Genomic DNA, 14,487 nt, shown 5'->3' with positions numbered 1-14,487 from the left:
ATCATTTTTTGAGATTTCTGAGATGCTTTAAGAGAGTCAAGATACAATGCAGAACAGGCAGTTTTTTTGTTATTGTTGTTTTAAATAAAAAACAGATTGTGTGAACTTGGAAGTTGTTCTGGGTTCTTGTGGAATCATGTATACCACAAGGTCACTATATTTTAAAGCATCGTCAGCGGAAGAGTTTAAAATTAGGACATTTTGTGTTATATGTGGGTTATAACAAATGGGACACTCTCTGGTTTTCCCAAGATCAGTAGGGTGCATTTTTAGCTTACAGATTACAAAACTTACCTTTAACTGCAATCTTGGTTCAATAATTTTATTCCTAAGCCCTTGAGCCTCTTCTCTCTGACTTTGTCACTATTTCTCCTTTGTTTTTCCAACATATCGATGCTTCTCCAGGGGCAAGGAGCTGTGGTGAGAAAGGTCAGGTCTGCCTAAGCTCCATTAATTCTCCCATCACTGTTGTTAGGAATCCGTAGATTCTCTAATTCTTCAATTCTCTTCTCCAGACGTATCTGGATACTTGTTTTTATCTGAAGAAATACTTAAGCCCACCTCAGTCTAGGACCAGGTCTGTATGGGAATTACGTTAGAGATTCCTGCATTAAAATGCAATTGACTCTGAATCCAGCTTCTTTTCACGCTGTTGGGCTCTGTGCCAGTTTCTTATACCACTTATCGGTAAGTATTTGGTTTCAATGGGAGTAGTAAGTTCACATGAACAGGAGACAATAATTAAGCCAAAAGAAGAAATGCGCCTGTGTGGCGGGGCTCGGCCGCCGCGGCGGTGTGAGGCGCGTGTTCGGGCTTTTGCGGTCCCCGCACCCGCACCGCGGCTACTGGCTTGCGGCCCGCCGTTCAACAACCAGCCCCTGGGCCCCTGCCCGCCACGGACTTGCCGCGCGTCTACACAGGACGCCTGAGCTACAACGTCCGGGAGAAGGACATCCAGCGCTTTTTCAGTGGCTACGGCTGTCTCCTCAAAGTAGACGTCAAGAACAGGTACGGCTTCGTGGAGTTCCAGGGCCCCCGCGACGCCCACGACGCCGTTTACGAGTGGAACCGCACGGAAGTCTGCGGCGAGCGCGTGACCGTAGAGCGCGCCCGCGGCCCGCGTCGCGATCGCGACGGCTACGGCTACGGAAGCCGCAGTGGTGCAAGTGGCTGCAGCCGTCGGAGACCATCTGGCAGAGACAAATAACGGACCACCTGTTCGTACAGAATACAGGCTTACTGTAGAAAATCTTTCTAGTCGGTGCAGTTGGCAAGATTTAAAGGATTTTATGCGACAAGCAGGTGAAGTAACCTATGCGGATGCCCACAAGGAACGAAAAAATGAGAGTGTAATTGAGTTTCGCTCCGGCTCTGACAGGAAGCGAGCTTTGGACAAACCGGATGGTACAGAAATAAATGGCAGAAATATTAGGCTTATTGAAGACAGGCCACGCACAAGCCACAGACTCTGGAAGCAGATCCAGGTCTCGATCTAGAAGACGGTCACGAAGTAGGAGTCGCAGGAGCAGCCGCAGTAGATCTCGAAGTATCTCAAAAAGTCGCTCCCAGTTCCAGGTCGCGGAGCAAAGGTCGGTCACGTTCTCAATCAAAAGGCAGGAAATCTAGATCAAAGAGCAAATCTAAGCCCAAGTCTGATCGGGGCTCCCATTCACATTTTCGAAGCAGATCTAAGGATGAGTATGAGAAATCTCGAAGTAGGTCTTGGTCCCGATCCCCCAAAGAAAATGGAAAGGGTGGTATAAAGTCAAAATCCATATCAAGGAGCCAGTCCCGTTCCATTTCGCCACAACCTGTTCAACCCTCAAAGGCTCGTTCTGTGTCCCCTCCACCAAAAAGAGCTACTTCAAGATCCCGTTCTAGATCTCGCTCAAAGTCAAGATCAAGGACCAGGTCGAGTTCCAGAGGTTAACTCAGAACTTCTCCTCTTTGCACACTATTACGGAACACTTTCCTACTTGCTTAGGCAGTTACTCTTACATGTTTGTACCTAGCCTCTTCTGCAAGAAGAATTCTCCTGAAGTCAGGGGCACACAGAAATTTGATTCGTGGCCAAATTTGATGAAAAAGATGAGGTTCTAAGGAAACGGTGGCATGAAGTCAAAGACCCTCTCTCTTCTTTGTAGAATTAAGATAACTTTGATTTTGTAGCTTTTGAGCTACAGTAACTTTTATAAAGATTAAGCTCATTTTAGTTTTAAGTATTTCAGCAGGATCTGCTGGCAGTGTTTTTTGTTTTGTTTGCTTATTCTTAATTAACTGTTTCAGGCTTCCAATACTTAAGGCTCTAGAGGGAGAACCCAGTTTTCAATTATGTTGGCTTTTTATAAAGCTTGAGTTATGTAAGATTTAAATAAAAGTTTGCTACCGAGATGATTGCCTTATTGAATAGGTCACTATTAAATTCCTTTAAATGTTGATATCTGCCATTTGTGGAAACAGTGTAAATTCTACTTAAGCGTAAAACAAGGCAAGTGTCGGACCAGCAATAAATTATTCAGTCTGGATAATATTATTTTGTGCTGTTAATCAAATTTGCCAAAGTCTTTATCTGCCCCTTTAACAAGTTGGGTTAAAAATAAAAGGTATTTTGTAATCAAAAAGAAGGAGGAGGAGGAGGAAGAGGGGGAGGGGGAGGGGGAGGGAGGGAGTGAGGGGAGGGGAGGGGGAGGGGAGAGAGGGAGTGGGGGGAGGGGAGAAGGTGGAGTGGGGGAGGGGAGAAGGAGGAGGAGGCGGAGGCGGAGGAAGAGGAAGAAGAAGAAGAAGAAGAGAAGAAGAAGAAGAAATGCTTACTAATCATCAGAAAATCTGTGGCCATTAGGGCTAGCACCTAAAAATCCAAAATCACTCCGAGGCCAAATCTTACAGAAGATTCGTCCTCTTATCAGTCCATATGGAATAGGTCCATAGTACCTGGAATCTGTAGAATTCTGTAGATTATCACCTTCTAACCAAACATGACCCACTGGCACCTATTGCTTTTACTTCTGCCCTTGCCATCAGCATGAGTATTATCCTCTCCAATGTAGTGCCAGATCTTTGCCTAGTTCAATTCCTTCCTTCTACTGATGGCCCAACACTGATAACTGGACAATTCCAAGTATCACCACTCTTAAGCGGGGCTTAATCAAACAATCTTGAGATGGTTTCAGCACAAACCTAAGGCTTTCTTTTGCATACTACAGAGTCTAAAACAATCCCAAATTCTTCTCCATTGCTTCTCAAGTTGGTGCTGTGGTATAGGTTCTGGAATCAGATTACTAGGATGGGATTTAGTTTCTATCACTTGTTAGAGATGAGAACTTGGACAAGTTACTTGATGACTGTATGCCTCATTTTCCTGATCAGTAGAAAGAGAATGATAACCACTTCCTTCATAAGGTGATTGTGAGAATTAAACAAGTTGTGCATTTAAAAGACTTAGAGCGGTGTTTGTCACATATACAAGCAATAAATAAATGGTAAATATCAATTATGAACATTTTATTATTATTGTCAAGGGATCATCAAGAATTATGAGGTAAAATTTGTGGAGTGCTTATAAATATATGATTATGAGCCATAGAAAGCCCTAAAGCATAGGTCTCAATTTCATATAGCAGTTAGTCAACCTGTGGGCTAGCTCCACTATTAGTTGGAATACTTCCTTGGAAGAGATTGGCAATACTAATACTTATTTTTTCTTCTTAACTTTTTTTTAAAAGATGCATAATAAACACCAATATTATTCAAATAAACTTATGGATCATATGTTTTCCAATCACATTATAGCATATTATTCAAAGCAAACACACGTTTCCAAAAGTTTAAAGAACAATACAATCTGTCATCACCAAGTTTGGAGCTAATATTTTTTATTATTTTAAGGTAGATTTTGAATGGCAAATAAGAAAGTTTGAGGTTTCTAACCTCTAATTGGTTATGACCTCATAGGATTTGCTAAAATTCTACTCAATACTGTTCTTCCTTGTATTTAACCCCAACTAAAATCATTTATTAATTGTTAAACATTTATTAAGATTTGGATAAGTTGTAATAACATTGTCTAAAATAAATTTTATGACTTTAACAGCACGTCAATTATGCACATCTGTGACAGCCAAGAAGCTTAAAGAGAAAATTGTTGCCAATAGATCTTTCACAGTGTTTTGTGTAATGCACAGGAGAGAACTTTGGCTACCTACATTCTATTTAAGTGTCAATTACAACTAAAATTGGTCTTACATTTTGTAATTCCCTCCCTGTAACCTAATCTACAGCCACTGGGTGCCTAGCCAATCTCAGAACGTGCCATTGCTGTTTTGAATGGCTCTTTTCTGCAATTAAAATTCTCTCTTCCTTTTTATCTCAGTCGAAGAGAAGACACAAATGACATTATTTGACTTCCCTGAAAGAAGTAGTTGCTTCTTATTTTTAATTCATTCAGTTCAGTAATTTAACATTCAGTGATTACTTACCTTTTTCCCAAACTAGGAAAAAGTCATTGTTTTGCTTTCCTCATGCTCCCACCTTAGCTATGATATAGGGTCCTCCTATGATCTGCCCTCTTGCAGTCTTCTCCTTATAGAAAGAGGATTGAGGCCGGGCACGGTGGCTCACGCCTGTAATCCAAGCACTTTGGAGGCCAAGGCAGGTGGATCACCTAAGGTCAGGAGTTCAAGACCAGCCTGACCAACATGGTGAAACCCCGTCTTTAAAAATAAATAAATAGATATAAAAATAGAGGCTGGGCGCGGTGGCTCAAGCCTGTAATCCCAGCACTTTGGGAGGCCGAGGCGGGTGGATCACGAGGTCAAGAGATCGAGACCATCCTGGTCAACATGGTGAAACCCCGTCTCTACTAAAAATACAAAAAAACTAGCTGGGCGTGGTGGCATGTGCCTGTAATCCCAGCTACTTAGGAGGCTGAGGCAGGAGAATTGCCTGAGCCCAGGAGGCGGAGGTTGCGGTGAGCCGAGATGGCGCCATTGCACTCCAGCCTGGGTAACAAGAGCGAAACTCCGTCTCAAAAAAAAAAAAAAAAAAAAAAAAATAGAAAGAGGATTGATTTAACATACTGGCGTGATGGGCAGAGCTTCTCACCCTTTTGACCACATTAACCTCTGAAAGAACTTCTTGCATCAAAGGCAAGGGGGTTGTAGTTATGTTTCTGATTCTCATCTGCAATCAAGGAAACTTGAAGCAGGCTGACATTCCCCACATGACTGGGTAAGTATCTTTCTGTAGACCTAAATCTCCTATAAAGGGATCCCAAATTCAAGCAAGATTAGGTGGAGGAATGGGTAGGAAACATTTTAGTTTTGGGCCCAAGCTGTGCTTGTCAATCCGTCTTTACTATTGATAATAACCCCAGTCTGACTCCTCTATTTGCCAATTGGATAAGAATCTGTAGAGCCAGAGGAATGTGATTATTTAGGGTCCCCTCAAAGACTCTCAGTCTCAGGAAAATGAACGCTACTCCACTGAACAATACATAGTTCTTATACTCAGGAAACTTAAAATTCGATGGTATTTTCACAATATTTTGCACCTGTCTCCACAACAATGGGATTGTAATTTTTTGTTTAACTTCTACTTCTTCATCTATACCATAAGCAGTGTCAGGCAGGAATGAAATCTTTCTCAACCATATAACCTCAGAATCTAGCAAACTGGTAGATGCTAACAGGTCGTTATAAATTGTGCACAGATAAAACAATTGCCATGGCATGTTTACCCTGACCGACCTAAAAATAAGGGCTTGATTTTATTTTTTATTTTTATTTTTTTGTTTTTATTCTTATTTTGGGGGCCTGATTTTAAAGATTAACCCTCAGAATTTATTTTTGAAACTGCTAGTTGATTTCTAGTTAGGACTTTTAGTTCCCATGTTCTCAAGTTTAGCGAAACTTCTATAAAATAGCACTGTGCTCTCTCACGTGTCATTTTTACTTTCTGGCCTTTCTTGTTTCTGCCTAAAAAAGAACTTTCTAAATTAGTGTGTCCTATAAATGTGACTTGGAGTCCTACCACACCTGATTTTGGGTGGAGAAAGATGGGTTCATAAAGGTTAAGTGAAACACAAGATTCACAAACATCAAAGTGCATACTGATTACCTGAAGATCTTGCTAAAATGTAGATACTTATTTAGCATGTTGGGCTAATAACCATGTAACAAACATGTACATGTATCCCTTGAATCTAAAATTTAAAAAAGAAAAAAAGACTACATGCAATCTAAAAAAAAAGACATATTTGATAAAAGATTGTTATCAAAACTATACAGAGAGCTCTTAAAATTCAACAAGAAAATGAACAACCCAATTAGACAATGAGCAGAAGATCTGAACAGATGCCTCACCAAACAGAATACATGGATTACAAATAACTATATGAAAAGATACAAAACAGTGTGTCATTAGGAAATGCAAAATTTAAAAAAATGAGATACCACTATGCACGTGTTAGAATGGCAAAATTCCAAAACACTGACATCACTAAATTCTGGCTAGGATGTCAAATAACAAGAAGTCTAATTTATTGCTGGTGAAAATGCAAAATGGTACAATTACTTTGGAAGATAATTTGACAATTTCTTACCAAACTCAACATACTCTTACCATACAATCCAGCCATCATCCTCCTTGGTGTTTACTCAAAGGATTTAAAAATGGAAATGTAAACCATAACCACGACAATGCTGTCTCACACCAGTCAGGATGGCTATTATTAAAAAGTCAAAAAATAGCCGGGCGCGGTGGCTCAAGCCTGTAATCCCAGCACTTTGGGAGGCCGAGGCGGGTGGATCACGAGGTCGAGAGATCGAAACCATCCTGGTCAACATGGTGAAACCCCGTCTCTACTAAAAATACAAAAAATTAGCTGGGCGTGGTGGCGTGTGTCCTGTAATCCCAGCTACTCAGGAGGCTGAGGCAGGAGAATTGCCTGAGCCCAAGAGGCAGAGGTTGCGGTGAGCCGAGATTGCGCCATTGCACTCCAGCCTGGGTAACAAGAGCGAAACTCCGTCTCAAAAAAAAAAAAAAAAAAAAAAAAAAAAAAAAAAAAAAAAGTCAAAAAATAACAGACACTGGAAAGGCTGCAAAGAAGAGGGATGCTTATACACTGTTGGTGGGAGTGTAAATTAGTTTAATCATTGTGGAAAGCAGTGTGGCAAATCCTCAAAGAGCTAAAAACAGAACTACCATTTGACCCAGCAATCCCATTACTGGCTATATATATTCAAAGGAATATAAATTGTTCTTCTATAAGGACACATATGTGCATATGCCCACTGCAGAACTACTCACAATAGAAAAACATGGAATCAGCCTAAATGCCCATCAATGGAAGACTGAATAAAGAAAATGCGGTATGTATGAAATACTATGCAGCCATAAAAAAGAATGAGATCATGTCCTTTGCAGGAACATGGATGGAGCTAGAAGCCATGCAGGATCAGAAAACTAAATATTGCATGTTCTCACTTATAAGTGGGAGCGAAGTGATGAGAACACATGGGAACATAGAGGAGAACAACAGAAACTAAGGCCAACTGGAGGGTAGAGGGTGGGAGGAGGGAGAAGATCACGTAAAATAACTAATGGGTACTAATAGGCTTAATACTTGGGTGATAAAATAATCTATATAAAAAACCCTCCATGACACTAGTTTACCTGTATAACAGACCTGCCCATGTACCCCTGAATTTCAAATTGAAATGTTTTTAAAACCCTGCACACAAATGTTTAGAGCAACTTTATTCATAATTGTCAAAACCTGGAAGCCACAAAAATGTCCTTCAGTAGATGAACAGATAAACTGTGGTACATTAAGACAATGGAATATTATTCACCATTAAAAATAAATGAACTACCAAGTCATGATAAGTGATGGAGGAAACTTAAATGCATATTACTAAGTGAAAGAAGCAAATCCGAAAGGGCTACTTGGAGCATGACTCCAACTATATGACACTCTGGAAAAGGCAAAGCAATAGAGGCGGTGGTTGTCAGGGGTTGGGAGGGAGAGATAAATGAGTAGAGCACAGATGGTTTTTAGGGCAGTGAAACTATTCTGTAAATCACTATAATGGGTGGATACACGTCATTATATATGTCAAAACCCAAAGAACTGCAACACCAAGTGTGAACCCTCATGTAACCCATGAACTTTGGTTGATAATGACATGTCAATTCTAGTTATTGATTGTAACAAATATGCCACTGAAATGCAGGATGTTGATGATGAGAGAAGCTGTGCATGTGTGGGGGAAGAGGGTATAGAAACTCGATACTTTCCGCTCGGCTTTGCTAAACCTGAAAGTGCTCTGAAAAAGGTTTATATATTTAGCAAAATAGATATGATCACACCAGAGAATCCATTCTGGGGACTAGATAGTTTTGGTTGGTGCATAAAACTGATCAAATAAACCACATATACCAAACCTAACGTCTACTAGGTTTCTCAAATTGTGGACACTGGGAAACATATTAAAATCGGCAGGCAAGTCTTTTAAAGATGAAGATTAAAGAGCCATTTTCTAGACTTCCCGAATCAGAATTTCTTAGTGCTGCAAGTTAGTGCTCTGCAGTTTAGGAAGTTAGTCAGGTCGTTTTTATGTGCCAGTCTTCTATTCATATCCACACATTTTGGGGTACAAAAGCAGATGCCAAATTGATTTCAAATAAGTTTTAATAACTTTACCTTCTTATTGAGAACAATCAATAAGCTTAAAATTGGTGAAAAACCATTAAATTATCTATATATTCTTTTGCTCAAACCATTATAAATTAAGGAAATAAGCCATGTAAATAATAGTGAGATAGATTCATTTGGGAAAATGCATATATATCTCTGACACCATTTTGAAAAGGACTAAAAACATGAATGATGTGTGATTTTGGCAAACAGTACAAATATATTAATAAATCATAGAGATGAAATCATTATCAGCATTATCTTTACTGTAAGACATACTAAGAATATTCTACATAAGACAGAAATATTTTGCTTTTAAGTCTGAGAGAATCATGAAGGAACTGTTCAGCTTTGTGTGTTCATCTGATAAGAGGACAGCTAAATGTATCCTCCCCATATTTCCTGTTTCTATTTTTAAGAATACCACAAGCAGCTATTCTAATATGTCTTTCTTACATAAGTCGTCCACAAATGCAGCCTGGCTAAAAGAGCCTATCTAGAATTGGTTGCTTAAAATTCTAGGTGTAATTGGCTAAATAACAGTGACTCAAAAGAATCCTGCACTCCCAAATCTAAGCAGCTAAAACGTAATGCCAGTGTTATATAAGAAACTCTCTCCACCACAAAACCTTGGTTTTGTCTTTCTATATGTTTACCCCACTTATACTCTCAACTCCATAATTTCACACATTCTTTTCTTTATTGACCTATTTAATCTAGTATTTTGACCATCAAAAGCAAACTGAAAATGTAATATCAATTTGATCATGCACCATTTCTGTTGTCACCCACCCAACCTAAAATACACACCACACACACACACACACACACACACACACACACACACACAGATCACATTCATTTGTGCAGCTCAGCTTACATATTTGTTCAAATGGATTTTAACCTTTGCTATCCACTTTGTAGGAAGACTATTACATTATTCAGTAGCAGCACCTGAGAATTCTAATCGCCTCAAACTGTTGAATAAAGTTATAGGCTATTTTTGAAATAATGTAACTCAAGTACTTTGGAAATTCCATATATCTGAATCCATCTTTTGCTGTGCTCTTAAGTGGCTGCAACCTCAGTATTTTAAAATAAATGATTAGCAAACTAAAATATGTCACTACAGATAATTTGCCCTGATTCCTTAGTAAGAATAACAGCAAGATGCAGCTGTGGTGAATGAAAGCGTATTGACCCCTGCTGACCTATTAAATATTCTGGGTTTTCCTCCATTCCATTAATTGCACTTTAACTTGCTATCAAGTCAAGCATGAAGCAGTTTAAGCTATCAATCTTCAATTGCCCAATAATACCTATTCTGACTAACGTCTAAGCTATTTGGATGCCCATAAGTCTATTAATTCAGCAGCATTATGTCACATTCTTATCCATCAGTCTATGTGACCCAAACAGTGAGTCACTACTTTATTCATAAATGTACTATACATTGATTGCTCCATTGATACCTATATTTGTCTGTCAATCTAACAGGGTAGACATAAGCATTTGCTTGCCAGGAATGGGGAACATCTACTCTACATCTAATTGGTATATTCTGTATTTTTATTGCACCATTTATTCTTTTCATTTTCTCACATCAAGTCTAAAATGATTTCTCCTTTGCATTTAAGAAACACCATTCTTAGATTGACAGAGGAAAAAATTCTTATCATGAAAGATTGACTTGAAATGTAAAATCATTACTGTATTTATGGTTAGTTAGTCAAATTGGGACATTTTGTTTTCAAGAGTGTGTAGTAAACCGATCCAGATAACACAAACCTCTTTTCCCTATAAGTCTTTCCAATAGCTTCAAAGGCAAGATTGAGTTTGTATATTGGGTGAAATGGAGCTAAGTTTAAATGTTCTACTATTCTGCTACTCATGATATCAATCAGTTTCGGAGAGATTTTCTTGTTCAAGGTTATAATATAAAAAGCTCCCAAATAAGTTTCTGGGAGAAATTTTAATCATTTGTCCTATGGACCCTTAAGACCCAAGCACTAACATGAACATTTTTAAAGTAAAAATTCTCAAATTGAGAAATATTATTTGACATCCTGTTCGTCCCAGACAATGATGTTGACACGCTGATCATTCAATGCCCCCTGTTGGAGTAAGAAATAGACTTAACTCCTCACACATATGGACGCATATTCTGTTGGTGCTTCTTTCACAGGTCTTGTGTGTCTTGAGTTCACTCCAATGATGGAATGGTTCAGGGAAGCATAAACAATGCATGGTTTGTTTTCTTCCAGGCATGAATTAGAACAAACTTCAGACCCTTCCTGCATCCTGAAACAAAGGTCAGGGTCATTATCATAAATTCCACTTTCCGATAGCAGTACTTGGGAATTCTGCCTGATGCTTGCTTCTGTTTTCTCACTTTTAAAGGGAACATCAACCTATAATAGAAAAAAAGATGGTTTTAAGTGACACTTAGGGCCATGGTAGTGCATATTCATTAGCAAACTACGAATGAGAGGCTTTAATGGAGTCATGTTCATTGTGAGAAATAATCTACTGTTCCTCACACATGCTGCTGACATCTACATTTTCTGCTAAATCTCAATTATTGAAGGATGAAAGGCTTGAGAATCAGTATGTACCCCTAAATAGTTATTTTGTGCTTTATTACTGGTCACTTTGAGGTCACAGAACATTTTTAAATCCCCTTTCAATATGAAAAGCATAGCCCATAGCTGGGCATGGTGGCGCATGCCTATAATCCCAGCTACTCAGGAGGCTGAGGCAGGAGAATTGCCTGAACCCAGGAGGCGGAGGTTGCGGTGAGCCAAGACCGCGCCATTGCACTCCAGCCTTAACAAGAGCGAAACTCTGTCTCAAAAAAGAAAAGAAAAGAAAAGAAAAGCATAGCCCAAATTAATGGAAAAAGCAAAAAATATCCTATGAAAACTTCAGGCAGTTTATAACACAATGAACAGCACTTAATGAAGTTTAGAATAAAAAGATTAAGGATAAAGCAGAACAGATACCTCCTAAGGGGACAGAAAGAATAAATATTATGAGTTAGCCACGGTATATCATTAGAATTTGAGACCTCATATTTAAAAATTGATGTCAGTTTTGGAAAGATAAAGCTTAGAAAAGGCCGGGCGCGGTGGCTCAAGCCTGTAATCCCAGCACTTTGGGAGACCGAGGCGGGTGGATCACGAGGTCAAGAGATCGAGACCAACCTGGTCAACATGGTGAAACCCCGTCTCTACTAAAAATACAAAAAATTAGCTGGGCATGGTGGCGCGTGCCTATAATCCCAGCTACTCAGGAGGCTGAGGCAGGAGAATTGCCAGAACCCAGGAGGCGGAGGTTGCGGTGAGCCAAGATCGCGCCATTGCACTCCAGCCTCGGTAACAAGAGCGAAACTCTGTCTCAAAAAAAAAAAAAAAAAAAAAAAAAAAAGCTTAGAAAAAGTTCTAAAACAATATTCCAGTTATTTCTATCACAAGAAAATTCTTACAGTTTCAAATATAGCCAAATATCTTAGAGCTTCTGAGAAAGAGGTGAATGTGTAGAAACAAAAAGTAAAATGAGTCCTCTTGTTTTCTCACTCTTCAGTTATTTATTAGCCATTCCTGCTTATACAAAGGTTCACCTGACAAAGCAGATATGTTAATTCTAGGGGCTATTTCATTTTTCTTTTCTTTGTTTTTTTAAAATTAATTAATTTTTTTAAAGAGATGGGGTTTCTTCATGTTGGCCAGGCCGGTCTCAAACTCCTGACCTCAGGTGATCCGCCCATCTCGGCCTCCCAAAGTGCTGGGATTACAGGCATGAACCACCGTGCCCAGTGGTTATTTCAGTTTTTTAAACTCCAGTTTTGCCCATCAATTTACGCTCTTGAAGTCCAGCCTAACTTTTTTAAGGTATGAGGTCCACAGTCTTTGAAAGTCTACATGCTTTATCTGGTCCTTTGTCATCCTCACTGTGATGTGTGCAATGGGATGCCTGTGGCATTTCCTTGGCAGAGTTCTGTCATGCAAGCATGTCTGGCTTTACCCTGAGAAGCTAAGTAATAATTCCTGACACAGTGCCTCCCTCTGATGAGGTGGCTGCCCAGAAACAACAGTAAGGCTGAGTGACTAAACTGGCAAAGGTTGTTTGGCTGAGATGAAAAGTACTCCCAATTCCACTGGAAGAAGCCTGGCTGAAGTCGATAGGTGGCACACTAAAGAAGACTGTCACGTGAACTGAAAAATAGTCTTGGCCGGGCGCGGTGGCTCAAGCCCGTAATCCCAGCACTTTGGGAGGTCGAGATGGGTGGATACGAGGTCAAGAGATCGAGACCATCCTGGTCAACATGGTGAAACCCCGTCTCTACTAAAAATACAAAAATTAGCTGGGCGTGGTGGTGCATGCCTGTAATCCCAGCTACTCAGGAGGCTGAGGCAGGAGAATTGCCTGAACCCAGGAGGCAGATGTTGCGGTGAGCCGAGATCATGCCATTGCACTCCAGCCTGGGTAACAAGGACGAAACTCTGTCTCAAAAAAAAAGAAAAAAAAAAAAGAAAAATAGTCTTTAGTCCTCAATATATCAACAAGGTTCCTGTGATACTTTTCAATCTGTTTAAGCCTCTCAGTTCAGTTACCCGTCTACCTGTCTCTCATCCCAAGAAATGGCTCATTTCCATGAAAAATTTTGTTAAAATGAATGGAGTGAAAGAAAATATAGTGCTCTGTAGCACCCCTGCTGTGGCACCCATCAAAGTGGCTGAGTGCCACAAGGCCAATCCACGACAATACGGTGGATAGAGATGATAAAGCCAGAAACAGCAATCCCATTACATTCCTATAGAAGTTTACTAGTATACAAAGCACTTTAAAATATGTATTTAAAGTATATGTTTAGATATAATTCACATGCCATAAAACTCACTCTTTTAAGTGTACAGTACTTTTAAATGGTTTCTATTAGGCAAGCACTTTATGCCCTCAAAGGATCATTCTGGATTAAGATCAGAGCTTTGGCTTTTTTGTTTTGTTTTTTGTTTTGTTTTGTTTTGTTTTTTGAGACGGAGTTTCGCTCTTGTTACCCAGGCTGGAAGAGCTTTGGCTTTTATATGTAGCTGTCATGTTTTTACCAATTCCTTTCTGTATTTTGATTTCTCCACAGTTCCCCTACTAGTTTTATGTTAAGAAATATTTAGCACCAAGGATCTAATACGGCATCCTTTTTCCTTTTTTCTGAAATGCTGGACACCTGAAATGGAGCAAAATTCTTAAAATTTCTGTGAATAGCAAGAGTACCTGGGAAACAAACTTCCCAAACCATTGCACACACAGAAAAAACTCTTTTGAATTAAGCTTCAAATGATAATTTGTCCAGCCTACCCAGGAAGAAAAATGACCACATCTTAACCAACCTGGATTTTACTTGCACAGTAAATTATTTAGATTTTTGTCTTAAATAGTTTCATAGCTTTCAGGCCTTATTGTAATCAAAGGAAATTATCATTATTATTTACTATAGAAAGAAAATAATATTTTCGCCAGGTGTAGTGGCTCACACCTATAATCCCAGCATTTTGGGAAGCCAAGAAGGGTAGATCACTTGAGGTCAGGAGTTCAAGACCAGCCTGGCCAACATGGTGAAACCCCATTTCTACTAAAAAAATACAAAAATTAGCCAGCCATGGTGGTGGGTGCCTGTAATCCCTGCTACGGGGGAGACTGAGGCAGGAGAATTGCTTGCATCTCGGAGGCAGAGGCTGCAGTGAGCTGAGATCACTCCATTGCACTCCAGCCTGGGTGATGGAGTGAGAATCCAT

General features: G+C 39.6%; 1 protein-coding gene and 1 pseudogene across 5 annotated transcripts in view; one reads left to right on the top strand and one right to left on the bottom strand.

Moving 5' to 3' along the window:
- Positions 1-758: 758 nt before the first annotated feature.
- Positions 759-1,958, top strand: LOC101033090 (serine/arginine-rich splicing factor 6-like; annotated as a pseudogene).
- A 6,713-nt stretch (positions 1,959-8,671) lies between these two features.
- Positions 8,672-14,487, bottom strand: part of BTLA (B and T lymphocyte associated) — a 38,938-nt gene continuing 33,122 nt past the window's right edge. For 3 of the 5 annotated variants that reach the window (XM_074404379.1, XM_074404377.1, XM_074404378.1), the window contains exon 6: positions 11,015-14,487. In XM_074404379.1, the coding sequence (XP_074260480.1) occupies positions 14,158-14,487 (330 nt within the window). In that variant the 3' untranslated portion in view covers positions 11,015-14,157. The other 2 variants (XM_074404380.1, XM_010345998.3) reach the window with 1 other exon arrangement.

This window comes from Saimiri boliviensis, chromosome 8 (genome assembly GCF_048565385.1).
Source record: "Saimiri boliviensis isolate mSaiBol1 chromosome 8, mSaiBol1.pri, whole genome shotgun sequence".
NCBI classification, from domain to species: Eukaryota; Metazoa; Chordata; class Mammalia; order Primates; family Cebidae; genus Saimiri; species Saimiri boliviensis.
The sequence above is the reverse complement of the archived record's forward strand: the minus strand, read 5'-3'. Positions and strand labels throughout refer to the sequence as shown.